The sequence below is a fragment of the Sturnira hondurensis genome, unplaced genomic scaffold, assembly GCF_014824575.4.
Source record: "Sturnira hondurensis isolate 20B ecotype Veracruz unplaced genomic scaffold, ASM1482457v3 Scaffold0003693, whole genome shotgun sequence".
NCBI lineage: Eukaryota > Metazoa > Chordata > Mammalia > Chiroptera > Phyllostomidae > Sturnira > Sturnira hondurensis.
Window position 1 is genome coordinate 6,016,741 of NW_028076324.1, and position 27,751 is coordinate 6,044,491.

A 27,751-nucleotide genomic window follows, 5' to 3' on the forward strand; every position below is an offset into this window, starting at 1 on the left:
AAGTCATCGAGTCTTGCTAAAAGAACTAACCTCTCTCAGAGAAAGGTCTATGTTCTGTGTGTCCCTTGATGAAGGGACCTCACACCAGAGGGTTCTTTCTACTAGATTGAGGCCTCAGGCAGTGGGGAAGGGAAGCACTCCTTTCTGATGGGAAAAAATAGAGCTACATCATTGCACTTGCCTCTTACAGTGAGCTAGCAACACGCATGCAAAGGACAAAGGCGAGACTCGAGTCAGCAGTACTGTTGGCTGTGGGATTTTCCTCTTCCTGGTCTGCCAAGGTTGAAAGTCGGTATAGACTTTATTTTTTATCCTCTGCCGAGGACATGCTTATTAATTTTAGAGAGAGAGGAAGGAAGAGGGGGAGAGAAATCTTGATGCGAGAGAGAAACATCAGTCAGTTGTCTCTTGGAGGCGCCCTGACTGGGACCTAACACACAAGCTAGGCATGTGTCCTGACTGGGAATCGAACCCACAACCTTTCAGTTCATGAGATGTCACGTCAACCAACTGAGCCACTCCAGCCAGGGTGAAAGTCAGTACAGACTTTAAATAAAAGTTGGTGTTCTAATGAGCAAGATTAAAGAAAAAAATAGTCCTTACCAAACTGATTGGTTTAGGAAAATGTTTTCATGCCTAGAGGAATGAAGAGGGACTTACTTTTTTGTTTTCTACCACAAGTGAAAAAATTCCAAGCTCAATGATAATTAGCACTAATCTGGCACTTTATAAATTATGATACAGTCGGGCTATGAATGCATATTGTTTGCACTTAATCCTTGACTGTATTAACATTGAGCTTACTAAATGGATCGCCTTAAATTCAGTCAAATTACACGCCTTGTGCCTCCATAAAAATGTTGCATGGGGAAAAAATCAGCTATTTTTCCTTGAGAGAGAGAAAAGGATTTCTTGATATAACGAACCAGTCAAACAAGATTCCACTGGAACTGAAACAATGAAAAGAATATCGTTTAACTTAACTAAACCTCCAAAGGAAGCAAGAAGAGGGTCAATGAAGGCCAGTGAGCGGAGAAGCCCGGGACTGGCGGGGATAAATCTCTGGATAAGAGCATTTTGGCACGGGTATCTCCCGACCCATCCCAGCAGTTGGTCTGCCACCGTCATCATCTAGACAGGAAGCTGGGCTCCGAGCCGGGGGGCTGGAGCGGGCACCACGGCCGTGACCGTGAGAACTCCTATTTGTACCACTGGCAATGCTACACCCACCACACTGACTCTCAAAGGAAACAGACTTTAATACTTCGCACCCAGACAGCCAGTAACTCTCACAAGAATAAAAAAAAGGTGAAATGATACAAGAAGCCTGCATATTTAGGAGCAAAACAGTTTATAGATCCTAGTGTGTGGCAAAGGATGAAAAATTCTGGCGAAGGAGATTTAGGGGGCATTAGAAATATGTACTTTGGGTGAGTCTTAGTGGAAAATCAGTTTGACTCCTCAAAAATTGCTAATATTCAAGGGCTGACGAGAAGTTGTCTTTTTTGACAACTTGCTCCAAATTGCTCCCGATGTTTTTTGAAACGATTATGTGATGGTTTTCTACTTAGCTGCTTTAACAGCAGTATTTTCAATACGATGGGGTAAATGAGTGAGAAAATTCCCTCACCTCACAATGCCTCTGGGGGGCTAGGGCCCCGACATCGTCACCACCGCTTCCCTCACAGTCACCAAACTTCCTGAAGGCCACAGAGGAGCTGGTGATACCTGAGAGGTGGTAAGTAGCCCTCCCCAGGTAGCGCCCTAGCAAACCCAGAGTTACCAAGGAATTATAAACACCACACCGTCTTGAAAAACATTTTTGGAATATCAGTTATTTCGGCCTCTTGGTGCCAGCCTTTCTCTGCTGCCACGTGTCCTCTGGGTGCAGTGCACTCCAGGTGCTGACTGTGAGAACGGGCACACTGGGGCGTGCATGTTCTTGCCCCCAGTGCTTCTTACTTGCCCTGCTGGGGTAGGCGAGCATCCCTTCCTTTCTGCTGTCATTTGACGTTGAAGGCGAAGGTCAGTGAGCTTCCAGCCTTGGCACGGCCGCAGAGAAGGGTGACTCAAAGGAGGAGTCCAGCTGAAAGACGCCCAGCAGCCAGAGCACCAGGGGCCCACCCACAGTCTGCCACCAGCGCCTGACACCTGTATGGGAGGGGCCGGACTGAACTATTCATTAGGCTCAGCAGAGCGCTGCTGTTTGCCGTTCTGTTTGGGCCAGAAGCTGGTGAGCCTGGGGGAGCTTCACAGAAGGAAGTCACTATGTTTTCTGTAAATCTAACCCGAGGGTACAAACCAGTGGTTAGGCCCAGCACTCAAACGTGCTTGGCTTATACTCCATAGTGGCTTTTGTTTTTTGTCTTGCTTGTTGTTGTTTTAAATTAGTTGTTAACACTTAAAAACAGGGAGATTTCTTAAAATCCCTTCTGGCTTGTCTTAAAAATTTTGGATCTGGCAACACCCAGCCTTCATCTCTACACCGCAACCTCTTCCAGACAGGGCGTGAGCTGTCGGGGTCCCAGGGCCCACCTGGCCCGCTCCACTCTTTTCCATCCCTTCCCGGGGTTTGCAACCCCTGTTTTCGATTCCCTCCGTGTTCTCCAGGCCCCACGGGACAAGGATGTGTTTATAAAGAACACATATCCCAGGCTATTTGTGCTTTCTCCGCTGCTTGGACTAACTCCAGGAGGAGAGTTCATGTGGGCACGTGAGCAGTAAACATGCCTGGAGGGCTTGTTCAAGAGCCCGAAGGGTGGCCTTGTGATTTCGCTTTTATGTGCAATCTAGCGAAAATGTTCAATAAGGGAACAAACCTGATTGAAACAGACTGGTAGGTCCAGAGAGCAGACTGGTGAGTGCCAGGGAGGGCTTGGGGGACTGGGTGAAAAAGGCAAAGGGACTAGGGAGTACAAATTAGCAGTTACAAAACAGTCACGGGGATGTACAGTACGGCAGAGGGAATCTAGTCCACGACATTGTGAGACCTACGTAGGGTGCCCAGCAGGCACTAGAAACAGCAGGTGGAAGACCTTGTGAAGTACATGATCGTCTGACCACTTTGCTGCATACCCCAAACTTCTACACAATACCAGTGAATGTCGACTGTAGTAAAAAATAATTTAGACATTTTTTCAGAAGACCGCAGAGGATGGGAGGAGAGGTAGAAGCTGGAAAGCTTGCCTGGTTCTGCAAAGCTCCGCGTCGTCACGGCTGCACTACAGATGTGCATGTGAGAGGCTTGCTCCACGTGCACACCTGCGAGCATTGGGGAGAGAGGAGACCAAAGACAGGAAAAGCAAGTGAGGTTTTCAAGTGTCTTTTCCTTTGTCTCCTCTCCTTGCCCTTGTCGTATAGCTCCATGCCAGAGACGACGGGCAGGCGGCTGCTGCACCCAGCTCGGCTCCCTGTCCGCCCTGAAGCATGCCGTCCTCGGGCTCTACCTGCTGGTCTTCCTGATTCTCGTGGGCATGTTCATCTTAGCAGGTAAGAGCACCCTTTTCTGTCCTGGCCTGTTAGGATGTGGAAGGACCTATGAAGGACGTGAGGGACTGCCAGAGAGGAACTGGAGAGCTGAGGCCTCCGCCCTATTCCCACAGTTCTGAGCCTCAACACTGCCCATCTCCCCACGGAAACGTGAAGGAGAAAGTTTTCCCGCTGGCACCACTGTTAGCCGAAATGCCTGTTTCTTTTGCAACGAGTCATTGGCAGGGGTTACAGGAGCTTGGGATTTCTCTGAGTCCAGGAACAGGGACCTAGTTCCTCCAAGTGGCTTCTTGCCTTTCCCAGATTGTTGTGTGGTGCTGTGCATTGTACTGGGTCTCCCCGGAGCTCTGAACTGTGGTTTGCACAGAGCATGATGGGCCCCTCGTCCTGGGCTGTGATGAAAATGATCATGAGAGACTTTGCTGCCGAGCTTCATCGGGGTCATGGTCACGGTCAGCCTGTTGCCCTTTTGCTCTTACTGGGGTGGGATGGGTTTGCCCCAATTCATTTGAACCCTTCTCCCCCGTTTCTGTCTGCAGGACAGGCTGGTGGTGGTGGGCTAGAGTTTGGAACACATAGTGTAGGCAGGAAGGAGCAGAGCACAGATGAGGGAAGGGATCAGAGGGAAGACTCCTTGCTCTGAGCAGCCCAGGTCATCCCCCATGGGTCACCCCACCGTGACAGAGGTAGTGAAGGCAGAGAGGCTGTGGTGGTCTCTCCTGACTTCCACCAAAAGGGAGAGATGCTCAGTACCCACCATTCTCAATGGAGGGATGTGTGTAAGGCTTGACAAAGGAAGTCAACAGATCAGTTTATTCCAACCTCACTTGTCTTGCATGAGTGCCTTCGCTGTGCCAGGTTCCCGCTAAGATTGAAGACACAGCTAAATAAGAGTCAGGGGCTTCCTGAAAGGAGCTCTCCATCTAAGGGATGAATCAGGGACACACAGATGGAGCCCTGCAATAGGGACTGTGGTGGGGACGGGAGTGCTGATCCAGAGGACGCACACAGAGCAGGAGTGTGGGTGTGGCGGGTGGGGGTGGGCCAGAGCAAGGCTGCAGGCCAGGCTGAGCCGACTGGGAGTGCGGAGGGCGGGGTCCCCGGTTAACTCCAGGGAAGGCATCTGGAGGTTAAGCCCTTGCAGATGACCCTTTGCTAGAAATTCTGAGGCATATGCTTAGGACCTCCCTGGTCTGGCCTCACTTTCTTGGAAGTGAAAATAGTCACCTGGGCCTCGTGACAGGATGTTCAATGCTGCCTTCGCTCTCGGGTTTCTGCACTCAGGGAAAAGGGCATCCTCAGAGGTGGTGTCTGTCCCACCAACCATAGACCTGAAGGGCAGCCAACAGCAACAAGGAGGAAACTCGTGATTCATCCCAGGAATGATGTCCAGCTGGAGGACGATTTGAACATGTTCTTGGGCTATTCAGGAAGAGATTGGGATCTGGGTTTTGTGGGCTTAGCAGCCACAACCATAACACATTTTCAGAATTTTTGGAAAGTGTTTCAGCTCAGCAGGAAAGTGGGGCTGTGGTATTACAACTTCTCTGCTGAATGGGAACTTTTAGGTGACAGAAGAGGGTGCAGAGGAGAGTCAGGCCTGGCGGGGGGGACCCTGGGGCAGGTCTCTGGAGGCCCAGAGGGCCTGGAGGGGTGTCCTCTCCTGGGAAGAGAAGATTTGCAGGGGATGAGGGTTCTCTCTCAAGAGCTGCCATGCTGGAAAGAGCAAATATGTTCTGCGTGGCCTCAGAGGGTAGAATATCCACACGGGCGGATTTTACCAAGAGACAGATTTCCACTCAGAGGAGAGGAGAGCCCTGACAAGCAGACCTGTCCGGAGGGAAGGCCTTTCTGTCGGCCTGGGGTCATGATGGGATGTGCGACAGCATCCTGGGAGTTTCAGGAAAGGGGATGGAACACAGTTTCTCAGGCTAGTGCAAACGTTGCCACACTTTCTTGGTTGTTGCACGTGGAAACCGGGGCAGAATGTTGATCATTACCGCCTTGAACCTGAAGTTCCTGGGTGCCAGACGGCCTATGTGGAATACAAATTTCGGTTGGATTGGAATGGATCTGACGAAACGAAGCATCACACTTTACCTCTCAGCTCGTGGGCACGGCCACTGTCGCCGTCCCGGGTTCTCATTTGAGAGATCAGGTTGGCCTCTGGGAAGGGTTTGGTGAGGGGTAATGAGTGAGCGACACAGTCACCAGCCGTCTCTCCCCTATGGAGGGGCCTTAGGAATTCAGTGGACAAGTGTGGGGATTTGAAGGAGGCCCTACCTAGCCTTAGGGGGAAGGAAGGCTGCTCAGATTACCTTGACTGAAGACCTCCAGTGACGCTTCCTTTCAGAAAGCACCACGGGGGTGGGCAGATCCGTGGTTCAGAGTAAGCCAGAGCTTGCCTGGCCCTCTGTCGGCTGTCCTGCTGTGGCCATTTCCCCACCTTGGGAAGGACATGCTTTCCAGTGCCCTGCTGGGGTCACCTTGCACAGGATGTGCTATGGGCTGAACTGTGTCTGCCCCCTGATTTCCATATCGAAGCCCTAACCTTCCTTGTGCTGGCATTTAAAGAGGGGGGGGCCTTTGGGAGATAATTAGGTCATGAAGGCGGGGCACTAATGATGGGATTAGTGCCCTTCTGAGAAGAGATGAGAGGAGAGAGATCTCATGAGGAGACAGGGAGGAGGGGCCATCAGCAAGCCGGGGGTGGGGGAGAGCGCCGCACCAATGATCAAAGGTCCCCGCACCCTGCTCTTTGACTTGCCAGCCTCCACGGAGACAAAGAACATCTGTTGTCTAAGCCGCCTAGTCTGTGGTGCCCTAGCTAAGACAGGAGGAGTTCTGTCTGAACCACTCTTAGACTTCAAAACCTGTTCGTCAGTAGAAAGTGCATACATCTTTCAACTGGGTGACAAAATTACCCCCGAGACCCAGCGGCACGTCTGCACACCCGACTGGTGACACATGATTGGGGTACAAATGCTTCCACTTACTGTTTTTCTAACAGTAATTGTAATCTCATGGACAAAGGCTTACTCTATAAAACCTCACACGGGACTTCTCTCAATTCACCTTTCCATCTACACATCACTCCAGATTCATTTTTGAACAGTGCGGAAGTCCTGACTTCACAAACAAGAGACTTAAGACTGAATGGCCATGTGGTCAGGAGGTCCTCAGCCCAGCACTTCAGATGAGATGTTCTCTGCTGGACTTCAAGGGTTAGAGGAGGTTCCATCTTATCCGTGACTATTTTGGACATCACTGTGGTCATCAGACATCACATCTTCCTCCCCTCTCTTGCCATCAAGGAACTTGAACTCCCACAGTGAAAGTGAAATAGCAGAAAGGGGAAGTGTGAGCACCTGGGGGCCTAACTGGTGGGAAGCTGGAGCATCACAGCGACGTGGCCCCCAGAGTGGGACCAGGGAGAGCTCCTCAGTGAGGTGCGGGCCCCTCTCACCTCCTAATTTAGTTCTTTCCTAACAGCAGCAGTCAGACATCACCGTCGTCATCCTTAATAAGGGCTTCCTCCTTTATGAGTCCTTAGTGGGTGCAGGGCAATGGAATAAAACCCTGGTTTTGTGGTTCATTCAGGCTGCGATAACCAATGCCACAGCCTGGGGCATGGAACGACAAACATTTACGTCTCTCAGTTCTGGAGGCTGAGGAGTCTGAGATCAAGGTGCTGGCGCCTGGTGAGGTCTCTTCCTGGTGCACGCTGTGCCCCTGCGTGGTGGAAGGGGCCAGGGATCTCTCTGGAGTCTCTTTTACAAGGGTGCTAATTCCATAATGAAGGCTCCATCCTCCTGGCCTGATCACATCCCAAAGGCTCCAGGTCTTAATTCCATCACCTTGTGGGCTAGGATTTTAACATGGGAATTTGGGTGGGGCATGAACATTCAGTCTGTAGCACAGGAATAAAAGAATCGTGAGAGATGTGGGTCCTGCTCTGCGAGCATAGAAAACTCTAAACACACATACACATCAGGGCAGCGTGATATCACTAATGTTATAGGCCTAATTATGCAAAGGGAAGCCTGGTTGCTTGGGGCGGGCTCAGCCTGGGGAGAGCTGAGCACCCAGTGATCCATATGCTGTTTGAACTGAGCACCACCCCCCGCCCCTTTTTTTTATCACCTTGTTTCAGGCAGGTCTGGCCATGACTCCACAATCAGAGAACAGTGTGCTAGAGCCCATACACCTTTATACAGCAGATCACGGATACCGTTACGCATCTTTGAATTAGGCACAGGAGGCCCTCAGCCTTTCCTGGGACACTGTCAGAAGCAGGGCTGTGCAATTCCTTCCCACGGTTGTGAGGGTGCCGCTGAGGACACTGCTCATTCCGTCACACAGGCTGACTAGGAGGGCCCGTGGAGGAGTTGTTTTCTCCTTAGAAGGAGGTATGCTGTCCTTGAGGAATCAGTTTCCACCTTCGGGAGACTGTGAATCTGAGAGTAATTAAAATTGCTTTCAAGGAGGTAATGAATGCACTCTGGGAGTTAGTTTTCAGCCCATTGTAGGATGTGTGAATTTGAAGGTAATTAAAATGGAAACCTGGGGACAGATGTGTGTGGTCCACCCACAGCAACTTTGAGACTTTGTGGGAAGCAGCTTCCTGTCGGCCTCGCTCCTCCCTCCGTTTCGCTGTTCCCACCTGTTTTCCCTGTATCTCATTCTCGTCTGCTGTTACCTTGGTGTAGTTTAGGTCTCCGTATAAACTGCCTTAATTCTTTCTGGAAGAAGAAAGCCTGTTATGCATAGGTTTGTCTCTGAAAAGATTCTCCTCAACTTAATTCTACAAGTGCATGACTTCTCACATATGTGAACGGATGAGTGAGTGAAAGAGGAAAAGGAACCTTGGAAGGGATCTTACCTGTGGGAAAAAGATGATCACTGCAGCCCTAGACCAGTATCCAAATACAGGGAAATACAGAATCACTGCTGAAGGGCATGTGCTAGTAGAAGGAGGTGCGTAGTTAGTTATGTCCATACACACATCATCGTATACGCTGCATTAGCATTAGAGCGTTTATAGACACTGTTAACGCAGGCAGGTTCATGTATTGCCATATACTTCTTAACACCACAGACTTTCGGATCAGCCTGTCTGGGTTTGAATTTCCACCCTGGCCCCTCCGTTTCCAGCTGTATGACATTGGCCAAATTACTTGACCTTTCTGGACCTGAGTTTCCTCATCTGAAAATGTAAGGGATAACTGTGTCTGCTTCCCTGGGTTGTTTTCACAGTAAGCATGATAAAAATAGTAGCTGTTATTGTTGTTATTATAGTATTAGTTCTACCACTACCATTAGTATTATCACTTGTTTTCTCTTGGCTTTCTTTGCAGACAATTAAGCTTGACAATGATGTGAGATGAGAGTTAGAAAAACTTGGGCTTGGTCCCAGCTTGTCCATTAACACTCTGTAATCTCGGGGAAAATCACTTTGCTATCTGAACCTCAGGACACTCACTTTGTAAAATGAACAGGTTGGACTGGATTAGTCTTTCTCAAACTCTTTGGTCATGACGTACGGTAAGAAGTATATTTTAGACCTGGCTGGTGTGGCTCAGTTGGTTGGGCATTGTTCCGCTAAGCCAAAGGTCACAGGTTCAATTCCAGTCAGGGCACATGCCTGGGTTGCAGGTTTGGTGCCCAGTTGGGGTGCATAGAAGAGGCAACCAATTGGTATTTCTCTCTCATGTCGATGTTTTTGTCCCTCTTTTTTCCCTCTCTTTCTCTCTCTCTAAAAATAGATAAATGAAATATTTTTTAAAAAGAAATATACTTTACATGACAATCAGCTCACACATGTCCATGCATATACACAATAAATAGTCTTAAATGTGTGATGCATGCTAATGATTTTCTACTCTATTCTATTCCATTTTTTACAAAAATGGTCACAACCCATACATTTATTTCATGATTCATGAAAGGCATACAAGCCATAGTCTAAAAAACAATGGGCTAAAGGATAGTTTGATTATTCTACATGTCCTTAAATTCTGAGAGAATAGCTATATTATCTTTAGGCTATGGGTTTTAAGGCTAAACTTCTGGATTCAGATCTGGGCAGAACCACTGCATGGTTCTATCATCATGGGGCAAATTATTTAACTTCTTGAATCCTAGTTTCCTCATCTATCAAGTGGAATGTAATGGTACCTACCCCACTGAGTTGTTGTGATGACTAAATTCACTAATACAGGAAAGCTCTTAGTGCCCGGCACATAAAAATAATCACTGTGAGATGCTATCGACATCGTCATTATCGTTGGAATAACCAGAAGGATTTTGCTCTCAGAATAGCAAAAAAGACTGCCTGAGGGAGCCTGGGCTTGCTGGGATGGTGCAGGGCCCAGCATACCAAACACAGGAAGGTGTTTTCAGCACTGTGGCTCCTCAGTGGAGGCAGGGCGTGAGCGAGCCAGCTCCAGGCGTCGGTGCCCTGCCTGACACCGGGAGCACGGGCCTCGCCCGCACTGTCCCAGATGGACGAGGTTCTACTGAAACCTCTACTGCGTTTCTGCTTCTATTGAAAAGAACAGCCACAAACGGCAGGAACTTCTGCCTAAGTTTCCTTGACCATCCCAGACACCTGGTTTCTAGTTCCTCTTGCGGGAACAGCTCATAATAAGGCTCTCTCCTCATCCTCATCTCCTTCAGCGAAGTGAAAACACCAGTAGCCACTCCAACAGTAGCTCCTCCGGCCTGGTCTGGAGACCTTTGTGTGTATACGCCCCTGTCTGCCCACTAGCTTCTTGATGTTGAAATCATCAATGTATGTGCTTACTCCTCTTCTGGTCCAAAAGGAAGCTCTTTCATGATAAGGTGCTGTGTCTTTTCACCTGTGGGCTCCCAGTGCCTAGCCAATGCCCTGTACATAGTAGGTGCTCAGCTAATGGTTGGCCTAAACCGAACACCTCAACAAGATGGCTGCTCTTGCCGCCATCCTCACCCAGCTAGCTCCAGGTTTGCACGGCAGTTAAGTGGAGACTGTAGAGCTGGTGGGGTCTGGCCAAGGCAGGATGTACTGGCTCCTGGTGGCCCCCTTTGACCTCGGCACCCACATGTGCCGATGTTGCCTGACTCTGCATGAGCCTTTCTAGCGCCAGCTCACGGCAATGCATGAGCCCACTTCCAGCGGACGGCACACTGTGCAGCCATTTAGTAACCATGCCCATCCTCCACCCTGCCCGCACACCAGATCCCTTTCAAAGGAAAGGCTGCTCAGTAAGCACTCCTTCCTCCTAGATCAGTGTAACTGGCTTTTGCTGGTGGTGTTGTTGCCTTAGCTTCAGTTTGGATGGTGTTAGTAATCTCAGTTACATGTCATTGCCCTGGCTGCTGCCGAGTACTGCAGCCTGTTGGACCAGTTTGAGCCTGGATCCCGACATCTGTCATTTAGCTTCTCCTCTCAGCCTGTGTTGACAGGTCTGAACACGCCCGGGCCAGGCTCCGAAGCCAGTCCCCATTCCACTGCCTGCAGACTAGTGTGCTCTTCCCAGGAGGACATAACCAAAGGCACGTCAGCCCAGGCACACACTTTACTGTCCTGTGAGGTGCCGGGGGGTCACCTCAAAGGCCCGCCACCTGCATTCTTCCTTAAACCTTGACTTCACTCAACTGAGAAACTGCCTTCCCTCCTGCCTCCCATCTTGGCTGGGTGGACCTGTCTGAACTCTCAGAGCTTCCCCAGCAGAAGGTGACTCAGTCTCACCTTAGCTCCAGGGGAGTGGGAGGAAAAAGGAAGAGAGTTTTGACATCCTGAGTTCTCCACCAACTATTCCATTGCCCTATCTCTCTGACTGGGATGGATGCCTCCAACCATGCCCCAGGTAAGCAAAATGAGCATGCGGGGAATCTCACCTGCAAACTTGACAATAAGTTCCCTGAGTCTCCTGTCAAACCGTTACAATAATTAGATAGGACAAGGCAGAGGCCCAACCTCAGCTACCTCCTGCTGGAATCCTTCCTGTAGACAAAGGGTCAAATCTGGCTACTGCCTGTTTTTTTCAATAAAGCTTTATTGGCACACAGCCATGCTCATTCATTTAGGTGCTATCGGTGGCTGCTTTTGTGCTACAGTGGCACAGTTGAGTAGTTGTGACAGAGACTGCATGGTCTGCACAGCTGAAAATAGTTAGTCCCCGGCCCTTCACAGCAAATGTTTGCCAACCCCCTCCCCTCCACTAGGCTGATATTGGCCATTAATTAGCCCTTTATCTTTTACCTCTGGCTCGAACTTCAGAGTTCTCAAAGAATTTTCACATGTGTTACATCATTGAATTTTCCCAGCCACCGAAGGAATCTAGGAAAGAGTTCCCAGGGTGAGGGTGAGGAAACAGGCTTGGAGGGGTTGCCAGTTTGGGTCCCGCCACCAGGGCTTCCCTTAGGCCAGGCTCCCATTGGAAACAGTATCTAGCTCCCAGGGGCGAAGTGAACAGGCCGTGTCAGGCTGCCGGGGTCCAAGCCTTGACTTTGCCACTGATTGTGTGACCTTGGTTGAGTTATTCAAACTACCTGAGCCTTAGGGGAAGCACTCCCCATCGAAGCACTGCAGTGAGGACTAAATTAATTCATCCATGTAAACTGCCAACAGCATCTGTGGCACGCGGTTGAGGATCATCAGCTGTCATTGAACATGACCTTCACCAGCCATACCACAACTCAGCCCTCATCTAACTGTGCTACATGGGAAACAAGAGAGACACTTGTCAGCTGCCTCAATTTCCACCCCAGGAGCCAGGATCAGAGGGAGCTTTGGGGGCCCTGTGAATGCAGCAACCAGATCTTAATTTAAGCCAAACACGCACACACAAAAGATAGGAATGGGCTAAAGTTAGTCTCTTTTTTCCTTCTGTAGCTTGTATTTCTCTCTTCATGGCTCAGCCCTTGTACCTTCCAAACCTACCTTTCCTTCCGCTTTCCGGTTCTACTTTCTGCTGCGTGGGCCAGAGTTACCAAGTAGATTTTGTCACTAACGAATGGGTTTGAGTCTGGACTAGGGTTGAAGCTGAGCTACTGATGAGCTCTCGTTCCCCACCCTTTGGAATGAAAGAAGTTATACACTCTTGGAATTTCTGCAACCCTCCCATAGGCATTGCGCCTCGTCTGCCCCCAACCAGGGGCCTGGCACTGTGTTAGACACAGCGAGACAGGAGGAGGGACAAAGAGAAGCCCCCGCTGTGAAGACTGCACCAACCAGAGAGCAGAGACGCAAAAAAACAAACCATCAGACACAGCGCAAAGGAAAGAACCAGGCTACCTGAGTTCAAATGTCAGCTTGTTCATTTATAAGCTGTGATCTGGGGAAATTGTTTAAGCCTTATTTTTTTAAAAAAACCATTAAAGTGGGAATAATAATAGCCACTTCTCAGTATTGTAACAGTTCAGTGAGATAATAGATAAAGTGCTTTGCACGATGCCTGTTTATACCAGGGGCTCAACAAATGTTTCTCTGTAAATCTCAGAGTGGAGGCACCATAGCATTCTGAAGCGTTCTGATGAACATGAAGCAATTCGGTGAAGCAGTGGATTGATTGGTCTTCTCTGCTGCCTCACCCCGACCTGCTTCACCTCTAAATCTTGGAGTAATTAGGAGTTCAGTCCTTGGTCTTTTTCTCTCCTTTAACTGAACTCTGTTCCAGGTGACGACCGTCACATTCCATCATTTCACCTTGGACTTTGCCCCGAGTTCCAGGCCGATACGTCCAACTACTAACAGAACTCTGGATTTTCCCTCCCCCAGGCCCCTCCCTCTCTGTAAATGACACCACAGTCCACTCGGCTGTATTAACCGAGAGCCAAGGAACCCTCCTAACTTCATCTCACCTGCCTCCTGTGGCCACTTCAGCAGCAAGCCCTATTGCCTGTCGCCTGCACCCCTCCAGCTGTGTCCCCCATGTGGGGTTGCCACAGTTGGCAAATGATCAGGCTGCCCTGATCAAGTTGGATTTCAGATAAATGGCGAATAACCTTCTAGTAGAAGCGTGCCTGTCATGTGTGGTGGGAGGGCCCAGGAGGAACACAAGGCTGAGAGCTTCTCACATAACCAGCTAGTCTCTGGGGCGGGAGTGTGTGTGTGTGGGGGGAGGGTGCCGGTGATAGTGGGCAGTTCCACTGCTGTGGCCTCCAGGCGTATGATCTTGTTAGGATAATGTCCCCATGCCTCCCATCTCTGAGAGCCCCTCAGAGACAGAAAACCCGAGTCTTTTTGGCCCCAACTGCCATTCCAGCTGGCAGCCCAGTGTGGCCTGGTGGCCGGCAGGCATCCCCTGGGCTCCTACCCTCTCTGAGCTTCTTCTCGAGAGCCCCACGTTTCCTGGTTCCTCTATGGAGCAACCCGAGGGAGGTGGGAATCGGGACAAGGACCAGGGTGGGCACTCCTGTATGCCCGTCCCACCCTGCTGGTGCGGTTCCCAGTCCACAGCCTCCCCTCCTCAGGAAATCCCAGAAGGGATGTGGGCCCAGGCTCTGCTCCAGCTCAGGGGACACGAGTGGCCTCTCTCAGAGGTCCCGCACCAGGCTTCTCCCTGAGGAGAGCAGCCGCGAGAGCCCAGCTGTCAGCTGGTTGGGGCCGGTGGGGCTACCTGGAGCCAGCATGTCCCCACCCAGGTTGCAGAGATTCTATCTGCATGAGCCCCTCCCCCACTTAACACCTGCACTGACGCGGGTGGGTCTCCCGAAGTGAACTTGTTGGAAGCAACGTTGCCAGTGCCCAGTGGGGGGATGGGGGAACCCTGGCATGGGACTCACTGTGGGAGGGTTTCCTTCTGCAAAGTGCTTTGTTTCTTCTTCTTGCTGTTGTTGAGGACAATGGGATCGGGCCAGTTGTCCTCTGTGAAGCATGTTATCTGCCAGAGTTTAGGAAAAACTGCCTCTTTCCGGGAGGAGTCAGGGAAAGGGGTCTCCTACTTATTAACCCTGGTCCCCTGACCATTAGCTGTGGCCACTGAGCAGGAGTAAACAGGCAGATTGCCTTGAGGAAGTCCATGGCCTTTCAGTGTCTACAAAAGCCCTTCATACCCTTGAGCTCAAAACTCCTACTCCCCTGACCCCAAGGAAATGATTACAAAGGAGGAAGCCAGGCCTGCGAACCAAACTCCTGACATTTTTCACAGTCGTGCAAAACTGGAAAACCCAGAAATGTCCAACTTTAGGGGGTTGTTTAGCTAAATCACGGTCAATCAACACCCAGGAATATTACACAGCCTTTCTGAAGGACACAGGGAAATGTGAATGGAACTGCGTTAAGGGAAGGAAGGCTGCCCCACTGTGTGTACGCACTCTGAGAGCAGTCACGCACGCAGATGTGGGCAGACCCACGGGGGAAGGGTGGGGGGGACCCTGGAGAAAGGAAAACAACTGTGGTCCATTTTCCCAGTTGTTGGTGTTTTGATAAATCCCCCCTTTTAAACAGCCATGGGCACCCTTGGGTGACTCTGAGAACACCCCACGTGGTGTGACTGCCCTAGCGCCACCAGCACACTCTGAGGTGGCCCCGCAGGTCCCCCTCACTCCCTCCCCTGACCTGTGCCTGTGCTGCCCCCACCTGGTTCCGGATGCTGCCAACAGAGGTTCCCTGGAGCCTGGGCCTAGAGGATGTTCTTGCCGCAGGCAGGAGATGCTGGGCCAGAACCCCGAGGGTACCCTGCCAGGGAGAGGCGGAATGACAAAACCAAGGCCTGGAAGGGTTAGTCCTGACCTCAACCGTTGTAAATGGAACCGAGGCCCAGGGCGGGGATGTGCCCTGCTCAGGGTTTCCCACGCTTCTCTGGCCAAATGGGAACTTGTGTTTAAGGCTCCAGGCGCCCCCAAACCCCTGATGCCCCAGGAAGGCCTGTCTTCCAATGTACCCTCCTCAGGGGACCCAGATGTCACTCAGGCTCAGGCGCATGTTCTGGTGTCTGCCTTGCTGATCACTGCTTTGCTGATTTTTAAAAAAATTACACCTACCTTCTTTGGGAGTAAAGTCATTATTTAGGAATAAAGAGAATAAGTCAAATGTTCCAAGTTTGCCTTTAAACTGTTTTTCTTTTAGCTTTCTCCCCTCACTTTACTGAGGTACAATTAGCAATTAAAAACTGTGTGTATTTTGGTGTACCGTGTGAAGTTTTGATATATATCTGTAGTGTGAAATGGTCACCACAGTCAAGGTAATTAACATAACCAGGACATCGCAGGCCACCATTTGTGTGCATGTGCGTGTGTGGTGAGAACGCGTCAGGTCTGCGGTCTCGGCAAACTCAAGCACAGAATGCAGCACAGCCATGCACTGCTTACTGACAGGGCTATGCTCTGAGAAATGCGTTGTTGGGCGATTCCATGGAGTGGGCGTCGTAGAGGCACGGACACAGACCTGAGTGGTGCAGCTCTCCGCACACCTAGGTCAGATGCGATAGCCTGTAAGTAGAAAGAAAGCACTAAAATAATGATGAAGGCGCAGTCTAGTAATTATGTAAAGTAGTGACGATGTTACATAAAGTGGTCCTTTATTATCACTATCAAGTTTGTGTGCTGTACATGATACGTGCTATACTTTTGTTTTGGAAATTTTCCGCTTATTTAATTTTTCCCATCACACTTGACATTCAATATTATTTTATTTTAGTTTCAGGTGCACAGCAGAGTGGCTAGACGTTTGTATAGTTTAAGAAGTGACCCCCTGGTAAGTGTAGTGCCCGCTGGCACCATACACAGGTGCTGTACTTTGACACAGTGGCAGTGCAGTGGGTTTGTTTGCGCCAGCATCACCACAGCCATGTGAGAAATGTGTTACACTGGGACAGTGTGATGTCACTAAGCAATGGAAATTTCACAGCTCCCTTGTCATCTTCCGGGACTACCATTGCATATGCGGTCTGCTGTTGACGGTGTTGTTAACGATTGTCACCATGCTGTAGATCTCCAGAACTTCCTCACCTTGAATGACTGCAACTTTGAACCCTTGACCAGTGTCTCCCCACTTTTCCCTCCCTGTAGCCCCTGGAGACCATCATTCTACTTTCTGATTTTATGAGTTTGACCTTTTAGACCCTACACATACGTGAGCTCATACAGCATCTGTCTTCCTGTGTCAGGCTTACTGCACTGCCGTAATGTCCTCAAGGTCCACCATGTTGTGGCAAATGGCCCACCCTAATCCAGCGTGACCTTAATTCAATTCAATTACGTCTGCAGAGACCCGCTTTCTGAACAAGCCTGCATTCACAGTTCTCGGCAGACACGAATCCGGTGGGGGACACTGTGCGCTCTGGTGTGCCCGGGAGCGAAAGTGCACGGGGAGTGCTCCCTGGGCAAAGCGGCGAAAGGGAGGAGGCACTGCGGGCCTCCTCTTCCACTGCGTCTCAGGAAAGCTCCCCGTTTTGCGTTTTTTTCAAGATAAGCGTAGTCAGGTGCTGCCTCAAGAGGAAAGAGGAGAGGCTCAGGTAAACAAAATGTGCTGTTCCAAAAGGTCCTAGAGACAGGAGGATGGCACACTACGCAGGGCCCAAGGGGAAGCACCAGGGTGGTCAAGAGGCAGAAGACCCTGAATGAGGGAAGTGCTTAGGCCACGCCCTTTAATGGGGTTTCTGCAGGACAGTGCAGAGTGACCAGTTTAGGACTGGCTAGTTTGAAGAATTGTGGAGGGCTTTGGGCTACTGGGGTGGCCTCTGGTACCTGGTACCTGGCCCAGGGGTGGTTAGGACAGAGAAAACTTGCCTCCTGGGGTGCACAGGCGGGATAGAGAAGGTGCAGCCCTGCCTTGGCTGGCTCACATCATTGAAGGCAAGCTAGGGCTCTCTGCTCTCTCTAAGCATTGGCTAGCCAGGGAGGGGCAGCTTCTCCCCACCCAGGAAGATTTGTTTAAGTTGTCAAGGCATCATAACATACAGAACATTTGTACTATGAGTAATAGACCACAACCACTCTACCCTGTGCAAAGAGGGAGGCTCTGGTGTCCTCTGCTCCGGGATCCCGCCCTTGAGCGCAGCCCCCTGGCTGCCCGGAGGGACACGCTCACATTCTGGACTGGCCTCTCTCTCCCACCTTTCCCTGTGGCCCTGTGTGAGTCAGCAGCTGCGCTGGAGAGAACGGGTCGCAGCACCAGTGGTCCGGCCTTTGGCGCAAGGTCCCAGCACTGTCGCTGGCTGTGTGAGAGCCTTGGGAACTGCTCTTTGGCACATTGATGGTTATCAGTTGTTCTACTTGGAAAACCCATTTCCACTTTGGGGCTCTTTAGAGATTATATCAGGGACCCCAGGTGGATAGTTATTGGACTAAGCCTTCCAAGTCCCATCAGCTCTGAAAACTTCTAGCTCGGGACCCTGTTGGCTCCCTCAGACCTGCCCTTGCCCAGCCTGCTTGTTCACGCATGTCAGTCCCAGCAGCCTGGCCAGCTCACTGCAGCTCCAGTGCTGCCTGCAGGACACCTGTGCCCTGGGGCAGGGGCGGTGCCCCACCGCAGCTCCCAGCTCCTCTGGGGAGCCATGCCGGTGTCCACCAGCCCATCCTTGCCCAGGCCACCTGTAGTGGAGGATGCAGAGGACGCAGAGGGAGTTTCTCATCCGGCTCTGGTCTCCGGGACCGACAGTTTCCGCAGGGAAAAGTTCTCTTATGGGACGTGGCTAAGGCCCAAGGAGGCCAGTCAGGGGTGAGGTATGCGTCACTGCTACCCACACTCTTCTTGCCTCCTTCACGCTCTGACTTATCGTGGGCAGCCGAGGCCTGGTTTCTGAGCTGCCCCATTTGTTGTACCCAAAGCCCAAACATGTGCCCAAAGCCCTGCCCTCCCACCCTCACCACCAGTGGCACCGTGACATCGGAGAAGCATAGTATTTCACACCGTCGTCCCGCTTGACCCTCACACTGTGCTGTGAGGCAGACATCAACCCTGTTGTAGGCGAGGAGAGGGGGGCTCAGGGAGGCGGAGAGTTCTTGCAGGTGGTGGGTCCTTGTTAAATGTAGATGGCCTTGGCAGGACGGGGCTGAGCTGGACTTGGGCTCTGGTTTCCTAGTCAAGCTCATTCCACAGATGCCCACTGCTCACACAGGGCTTCCACCTGGCCCCACAGGGGCAGGGGTGGGGGAGGTGGGGGGAGAAATGCAGGTGGGCTGGGAATCAGAGCTTTGGGCCAGGCAGGCGGGGCTCTGTTCACACGAGACCAGAACGGGCCTGGGACAGGGTCTGACCGAGTTCACTGTTCTGTCCACCAAACCGCGTGGCCTCTGGGCAGAACTCGGTAGGAAGCGGAGGCACCTGGTGGTGAGGGAGTGGGAGTGGGTTTCCACAAAGAAGACTGGGTTTGAGCCAGTTCTCTGTCCCACCGTTTGTGCCGGTTCACACAGCCTGGCCATGCGGGGTTTACGACGTTTGCTGTCACGGCCCGTGTTACACAAACAGACCTACCAAAAGGGCTGTGACACCACGTTTGCAAAGGACTGTGATGCTGTAATTACAAAGCAAACCATGTGAACTCTCGAGGATGGAGATCTACATTTTCTGGGTAAAACTGCAGGTGGTGGAGAAGTTGCCGCTCCTCTCAGCAGCCATTGCTTTCGGCTTAACTAGGCATTCGGGGCTGGAATGATTTCTTTTTCCCTCTCAGTCTTGGAAAGTGTCCCACAGCTGGAGCCGCCTGCACTCAGCTGTTTGTTTTCCCTCCTCAGAGCGGGACTTGGGAACGTTCCCCCAAACCCCAGAGGAATGGGCCGTGTTAAGAGCTCTCGTGTGCCCAGGACACAGACGCCAAGTCCACGGGCCCCAGGCCACACTCTTCCGCCCAGCCCCAGGGCCCCCACCTCCACAGTTGAGGGCAGAGCAGAGGGGGGAAGGGAAAGAAGATTCCAGCCCAGGCCCCAGGCCAGGCCCCGAACTGCAGTTGTGAAAGCCGAGCTGGGCCTGCAGCAGGCTGCTCCCAGGTGGCCCGTTTATCATCTGGCCTGGGTGGGACTGGGCAGAGCCTGAGGAACGCTCCTCTGGAGAAGCTGGACCCAGCCAGGCTCTCACTCTCCTCTCCCCACCCTCACCCCCGGGGGTGAGTCCCCAGACCCCGATGAGGCTTACTGCATCTTCCTGCCCCACCCCATCCCAGCCCTTCTCTTAATTTCCCTTTAGAAAAGTTTTGAATTGTGGTAAAATAGAATAAACATAAAACTTACACCGCAGTAACCGTCTTTAAGCAGACACCTCAGTGGCATTAAGGGCATTCACATGGTTGTGCAAACTTTATCCCCATCCACCTCCAGAACTCTTTCCATCTTCCGGAAGGACACTCTGTATCCTTTAAACACTAACTTTCTGTTCCCCACCCCCTAGCCCTGGGAAACTACAGTGCTGCTTCCTGTCTCTCTGAGTTGGATTACTCTAGGGCCCTCATGCAATATTTGTCCTTTTATTTCACTTAGCATAATGTCCTCAACGATCATTCACGTGGTTCCATGTGGTAGGATTTCTTTCCTTTTTAAGGCTAAATAATATTCCTCGATGTGTGTTTTCCGCTTTCTGTTTCTCCACTCATGCATTACGTGCACAGGGGTTGCCTCCACCTTTTGGGCCGTGCACAGTGGCGATGAACATGGGCGGAAGACTGTCTCGTTGAGTCCCTGCTTTCCACTGTTTTGGGTGGAGGCCCAGAAGTGGGATTGCTTGCCCTTCGGATGTTTAAGCCAGATTGGTTTTGAGGGTCCAACATGACATTCTGACCACTGGGACCTCTGTCTGCTGGGAGAAACAGAACTTAAGAGAGCATAAAGGAGAAACCCCAAAGCTAGAGGGATCCTGAACCTCAGCCATCTGACAGCTCTCCTCAGCACAACTGGGTCACTACAACAAAACCAGGGCCAAGTTGTTATTAGAAATGCAGATTCCAGGGCGCGCCCCATTTCTAAATCAGAATGTCCAGGCTGTAATCGCAGAGCTGCTCAGGTGCTCCTGACTTGCAGGATGTTTCAGAGGCCCTCCTTGACTCCCCTCACTGGGCTGAAGACAGGGAAAGGAGCCTCCTCTGATTCTCTGTGGTCCTGGGGACACAGGCGTGTCGGTAACGACCTGTCCCATGCACCCAGTCTTCTGGAGGTCAGATCCTTGGGTCTGGCCATTAGCCCTGCCTGGCCAGGCTGTCTGTTACAGTCTGCATGGGTTTTCTAGGGCTGTCATAAGCCACAGACTGGGTGGCTTAAGTCATAGAAATTTATTTTCTTATAATTCTGGAGTCTGGAAGTCCAAGGTCAAGGTGCTGGCAGGGTTGGTTTCTCCTGAGGGTCTCTCCTAGGCTTGTACATAGCTCCCCTCTTGCTGGCCTCGGTGAGACTGTCTCTCTGCGCACGTAGGTGCTTGGCGTCTTTTCCTCTCTTATAAGGGCACCAATCATATCATATTAAGATCCACCCTAAGAGCCTCATTTAAACTTAACCATCTCTTTAAAGACCTGATCTCCATATACAATTAACATTCTAAGGTCTGGGATTGGGATTTCAACATAGGAATTTGGGGGTAAGGGACACAGTCCAGGGGTGTCCAACCTGCGGTCTGCTGGCCACATACAGCTCGGGATGGCTGTGAATGCAGGCCAACACATCATCATAAATTGATTTAAAACATTATGAGGTATTTTTGTGATTATGTGTCACAATGTACTTAATGTGTGGCCCAAGACAACGCTTCTTCCAGTGTGGCCCACAGACGCCAAAAGGTCGGCCACCCCTAGTTAGCCCACAACATGATCCTTTTCTCTTTCTTTCAGGAGATGATAATTTTAAGTTATGTTTCTCGAGCATAATAAGGCCATAAGGAAATAGAACACTACTCATAATTTCAATAGCCTAAAAAAGCAATTATTTTCAATAATCCCAGTTTTCTTTTAATCTTCCTATTCGTGTACACATTTGCTTAATATTTTGGCACATGCATTTCCCACGTTGTTATAAAGCAGACCTCATAGCTGTCATTTTTAGGGCTCCGTCCAAGTCCGTCTAGTTGATGCACCGCGATTCAACTGTCCGGGGTTTTACATTCACGACTCTCTGGCTTTTCACTGCTGCAAACAGGAGGGCAACAAGTTATCATCTCTGTGCTATTGTGTTTCCCTTTTTTCGGATTATTTCCTCGGAGTTAATTCCCAGGGGTGAGATTCTTGAACAGAGGATGCGGACATTTTTATGATACTTGATACATTTTGGCAAACTGCTTTTCAAAAGTATTTTACACTGTCATCGGCAATGTATAAACACACTAGTTTCCACCATGATCTTGCCAGCATGATGTAGCACTTACCTCATTATTTTTAGAGAGATTTTATTTTGTTTCATTTTGCATTCTTTGATAGCTAATAATCTCATAAAGTTTTTCATACATTTGATTATTACTTATATCACCTCAAGGAAACTGACTCTTTAAGCCTTTTGCCTGCTTGCCGATGTGAGGCCAAATCATGTATTTATTAAGCACCTACTATAGGCTCACTACTGTGGGGTGCTATGAGGTGACCAAAGAAGTATAAGACCTAGTTTTTACAGTTTCCAGAAGCCTACAATAAACAATCATATTGTTTTTAGTTATTACTGACTTTTTTGTATTCGATCTATTGCTTTGCACATTGTGTGTGCTTAATAAATTTTGTTAAATGCCGTTCAATCCCAGAGAGCAGGTTGATGCATTTTGTGGTTCACAGAAGTGTGCATTCAGTTCACAGGAATGCGGAGCCCGAATCCAAAATGAGCCTGAAATTCAGAGGAATGGCCCTGACATGAGACTCCAATATGAATGGACGTGAGTCCTCTCTTGAGCGTCAGGGAAGGTACACTTGACAGCAGGTTTAAAGCCAAGTTTGGGGTCTAGAGGTGTAGTGTGTAGCATGATGGCGGCGACTGCCCTTCGGACTCCACACACACTAGACAGCAGCACAGCCCTTCAGCGTAGGCCTTTATTTTTTCAACTTTTTCATTTTGAAATTATTTAAACCTACCGAGAGGCTGAAAGCATTGTATAATGAGCACCCTTACACCCTTCATCTCGGTTCATCGGGTTTTAACCTTCTGCTGGTCTGTCTCCCCCACCCCCTCCCCCCCACCCAGCTGTAGTTGCTGTGTTTGTTGTTGCGGAACCACCTGAGAGTCAGGTGCAAACTTTACCCCTAAACACTTCAGTGTGTATCTCCTAGAGCAATAACATCCTCTTATATCACCACTTAGAGCTATTAAATTCAGGAAATTTAATGCTGGTACAATACAGATATAAATATATAGTCCATAATTCACTTTCCTCAACGGCTCCAGTAATGTCCTTTACAGCAATTTTCTTTTTTGGCCCTGACACAGGATGCAATGCAGGGTTGTGCATTCCGTTGTCCCATCTTTTCCGTCTTCTTAGATCTAGAGCAGCGTCTAGTGTTCACGATTTTTCATGACGTAGGTATTTTTGAAGAACTCAGGCCAGCGCTTGGCAGGATGCCCCCTCACTTGAGTTTGTTTCATTGTTTCCGTGGGACTAGATACAGGTTAAACGTTCTTGGCGGAGACACTTCCTAAGTTCTGCTCAGAGCATCCCACAAGGGGCAGGCATACTGAGTCACTTCATTCCTTTATTGGTGACATAAAATTCGAGTACTTGGTCGAGGTCTTTACTGTGAAGGTACCTCCTGTTCCCTTTCTAATGAAGAAGTGACCTGTGGGACACGCTGTCATACCGTGTAGAGAAAAACCATTTTCCAACGATCTTTCTCTCAATGGTATTAGCATCTTCTGATAATTCTTGGCCTGAATGAGTTATCCCAAAGCTGGCCATAGAGCGGCGTTTTCTTCCCGCCCTCCTCAGTGCTCCTCTCCTCTCTGAGCTCTGCAGTTGCGGGTGGGTGCAAATGACAGAGGGCTGAAGTCAACCCGGTTGTGTGAGACTTGTCCCCACCCCATCGTTAGTGATGTCACGGGGGCAGTGTGACACAGGCCATAGTGGGAGTATTCACACCTCAGGGACTGGCCTGCCTTGCGAAGTGGGATTGTGGATTTTGTCCCGGAGAACCAGTTGTTAAACATTCACCACTGGAGGCAGACAAGCTGAAACCCATTTAAAGAAGAATGATTTGGGTCGTGAAGGGACTGGAAACCTTAAGGGAAGGGGATCTGTCTCCCAATGTTTAAATAACTATCTTGTTGGGGATCTTTACTATACAGGGGGTGACCCCTTACCACCCCACCAGCCATGCAGGTCACTGAACAAGTCCCATACCCTTCTCCTCCCCCACCACAGGCCTTCCTGGGGAGGCTGGCAGGGGTGGCAGGGGACGCAGGGGCTGCAGGTCACCTCAAGAAGGGGAAGGCTTGCTTCTCGCCCTGGTCCTCGAGGGAACAATGTGGATGCAGACAGACGGGGGTGCAGAGGACCTGGAGTTCCTGCTGACTGGCATTCATGTTCCTGGTGCAGTGAGTGCAGAGAGTTGCTTGTAAGAATGGGAGGCTAAAGCAGGCTTGGGCAGTAAGGGGCGTGAAGGTTTTGGAGAGCAGTTAAGGGGATTTTCTTTGTCCCAGCCCAGCAGTTCACTCAAGGCAGTTCAACTCCAGGTACATCCAAACAGCATGAGAGTGAGCCAAGAAGGCACAAGTCGTGAGCAGGACTGTGAGGTCCAAGAGGTAGAGCAAGGGGCGGGGAGTGGTTCCGGCTGCCCTGGGCTGCTCACGGATGAGTACAGAAGTCGGCGATCTGCCCAGAGGCTCGGGGCCTTTGAAAGCATTTCTGAATCCAGGCACAAGAGTGATTCAGGCATAGCCAGAGGAGAGCTCTTGGGGAGGGTTCAGTTATAGGATCTGCCCATTGAAGACAGTGGGCAGGTCCCCTTGTGGTGACCGAGCTGACGAGCTTGATGGCCACGGTTGAAAAGAGAGGAGTCAACATTCGGGATCTCTTTGGAAAGTACCAAATAATTTTGGGGTCCTAGGGAAAGTAGGGCTGGGGGTCCCTGGGGTGAAGGGTGGAAGAGGCATGTGTTCAGGCTGCCAGAAAGTCACAAATTCGAGGCAGATGAGGAGTCAAGGTGGGTAGAACACTCTCATTTAGAGCTGCATGCAAGGAGGCTGAGTCTCGAGGCCTGGCTGTCACTAGCTAGAGGTGTAGAAGTCATTTCTTCCCTCTGCCCTCAGTTCTCTATCCAATACAACCACAGATTAAATGCTGGTCCAGAATTTAAAATTAGGTAATGTACATAACAGCACTATGTAAAATGTAAAACTCTATAGAAGTGTTAGATTTATGAGTGTGAATTAAGCAAATCTGATAATGAGGAGAGGGGTTGAGGAGAGGATATCCATGAATACCAATAGTATGAATTTGAATAGGGTTTTGCAATGTATGCGGGGCTTTCTTCCCACATATTTGATTTCCTCAAATGTGATAACGCCTTCCTAAAACACGTAACAGTGCCCGCCCCACAGTAAGAGCTCAGTTACTCTCCCTTTAGTCCCCGCAACAACCCAAGGTACATGTTCTTAATTCTATTTTTAGATGAAAAGGGAGAGACTCATGATGGTGAATTTCCTTGTCCAAGAGGAGCGAGTTAAGTGGTGGGTAAGACTTGAACCCCAGCCTTAGGAGTCTAGCTTCATTAGTCCTTCCTTTCTAATCAATGTCAAGAACCCATCTGAGTCTCAGAGTCCATGAAATTCTAAAATCTACCCCTTTCATGTTGTCTTTTGCACTTCACATGATGCTGTAAGATTTTGAAAAATTGGGGACATGAGATGCAGTTTTTTATTACAGCATGTTAAAAGTTGTTATTAAAATTTTTTCCTTTTGTAGAAACATTTCTGAACCCACAGAATAGCACACTGTGATGGATGACTATCGCTGGCACGATTTCACGTCGCTCTTTTGCAACACTGAATGTTTGCAACACTAGCGACGTCCAGCCTCGTATGCAGGGCGCTCTGGGGAGCAGTTGCCGTCTCAGAGCAACTCTCACTCCTAGTGTCCGTGTTTTCAACAGGAAAAACTCTGCTTGTTGGGGCGGGGTGATTTTCTGCATTATCGTTGATGATGGTTTGCGTTATCGTTGATGATGGTTTGCATGGAAGGGCAGGTGGGCAGATTGATAGATGAATGGGTGGGTGGGTGGGTGGGTGGACACCTAATCTGGCTTCCTCGACAGCAGAGTGGTGCAGCAGAGAGACAGGTGCACCGGGTTTCAAGGGATATGAGCAGTAGCCCTGGTCCTGCCACCAAACTCTCTAGACGACCTGGGACATTTTTCACTCTTCTCAGCCTTTACTTCCCCACCTGAAAACAATATGTAGATGACAATTAAGATCAACTTTGGCTCCAAGCCTCCATGGTCTCATGGTGCCACGGGCCCACTCTTTGAAGAATGGCAGTGTGAGAGATTTGACACATGAGCTGCAAACCTCGTGTCCTGAAAGAGGAAACCCAATAAGGGTTGCCTAGATTCCTGGCAAGTCTGGCCCAGATATTTTTTTACATGTTTATTAGTGAAAATAATTTCCAACCTCCTTAGAATATTTTATGACAGGCTTGACAAGTGAAGAAAGATGGACCTGAGAGAACTGGCCAGTGGGAGTGCTCACACTGCTCCAACTCAGAGCCACGCGGAAACGCTGGGGAGCTGATACCGAGCTGTTTGAAAACAAGCGCTTACGGAACACAGTGTCCAGGCAGATCGAAGTGGAGAGACGTGCTCCCTCACTGATTTTAGACTGTGGCCTCGTGCGACTGTGCCAGGAGGCATACTGGGCGACGGGGGAGGGCCCCTGTAACCCAGCCTCCTGCTAGCGGGCCCCTGTTGGAGCAAGAGGGACAGACTGTGCTCTGGGGTCTGGAATTGCCATTCACAGGTAGTGTGGTCTTGAACAAACTGCTCAGTCTCCCTAAGCCTCATCTGTAAAGCCGGATGCAGGAACCTGTTTTGTGTTCTTTCATGAAATGGTCAGTCAGGTGTGGCCACAGAGGAGATGGAGGAGAGGCTCAGGGATGCAAANGAGCCACGCGGAAACGCTGGGGACCTGATACCGAGCTGTTTGAAAACAAGTGCTTACGGAACACAGTGTCCAGGCAGATCGAAGCGGAGAGACGTGCTCCCTCACTGATTTTAGACTGTGGCCTCGTGCACTGTGCCAGGAGGCATACTGGGCGACGGGGGAGGGCCCCTGTAACCCAGCCTCCTGCTAGCGGGCCCCTGTTGGAACAAGAGGGACAGACTGTGCTCTGGGGTCTGGAATTGCCATTCACAGGTAGTGTGGTCTTGAACAAACTGCTCAGTCTCCCTAAGCCTCATCTGTAAAGCCGGATGCAGGAACCTGTTTTGTGTTCTTTCATGAAATGGTCAGTCAGATGTGGCCACAGAGGAGATGGAGGAGAGGCTCAGGGATGCAAAGTTTATTGCATCCCTCACAGGCCCTGGAGACAGGAGGACGGCACACCACGCAGGGCAGAGGCAGCAGACAGGAGTGAGGGGAACCTGCAGGCCACATCCTTTACTAGAGTTTGCTGGGGTGGGTGGAGAAGGCAAGGAGAGGGGAGGGGTGGTGAATAACTTAGGGTTGCCTAGTCTGAATTGTTTTGGTGGGCTGTAGACTACAGAAGCGGTCTCTAGTTGCCTGGTTCCTGGCCCTGGGATGAGTAAGGCACAGGAATATTGCCTCTTGGGGCCTGATAGAGGAGGCAAGGCCTCGAATTGAATATCACAGGCATGCTCCCAGCTGGACTGTTTGGTATCTCTAAGAACTGGCTAGCGCAGCATGACCCCCTGAAGCTTGCAGGGTGATTTCAGGAGCGGTATTAGGATGACTACACAGAGACATCTTGTTTACAATGCCAGATTACAGCACCAGACCACTGCTTTCATGGTGCATGTTTGTTTTTCCACCGGGAGGTGAAGCTGGGAGGAGGGTCTGGTGGGGAGACACCGGAGCTGGCGTCAGGGCACCCGCACCCAGTGCCAGCTTGGTCCCTTCTTAACGATAAGACCTTCAAACATTTGCTTAGTTTCTCTGAGCTGTAGCTTTCTGCTCTTTAACACGGGGACAATAGTGCTTACTTCCAGGTCATTTTGATGGTTTGGTGGCATGAGGCACATGGAGAGTCTGAAGTATGGGTAAGAATTTGATAAATGAGAGCTACCCAGTGTGGAACCAGGGATCTCCTTCAGAGTCTGACTGTAAATGCAAAACGCCACACCTGCCCCTTGTGCAGGTGACCCTCTTGCCTTCGGGAGAGAGTTCCCATCGATGAATGCTGTTTTGAGTTTTGTCGTCTACAGTATCTTTC

The 27,751-nt window shown here is 50.3% G+C and overlaps 1 protein-coding gene across 2 annotated transcripts in view; it reads left to right on the forward strand.

Annotated features, from left to right (window-relative positions):
* The window catches only part of SCARA5 (scavenger receptor class A member 5), a 98,221-nt gene that overhangs the window by 23,472 nt on the left and 46,998 nt on the right, over positions 1–27,751 (forward strand). For both annotated transcript variants that reach the window (XM_037042225.1, XM_037042226.1), the window contains exon 3: positions 3,361–3,489. In XM_037042225.1, the coding sequence (XP_036898120.1) occupies positions 3,361–3,489 (129 nt within the window). The remainder of the gene's footprint in view (positions 1–3,360; positions 3,490–27,751) is intronic.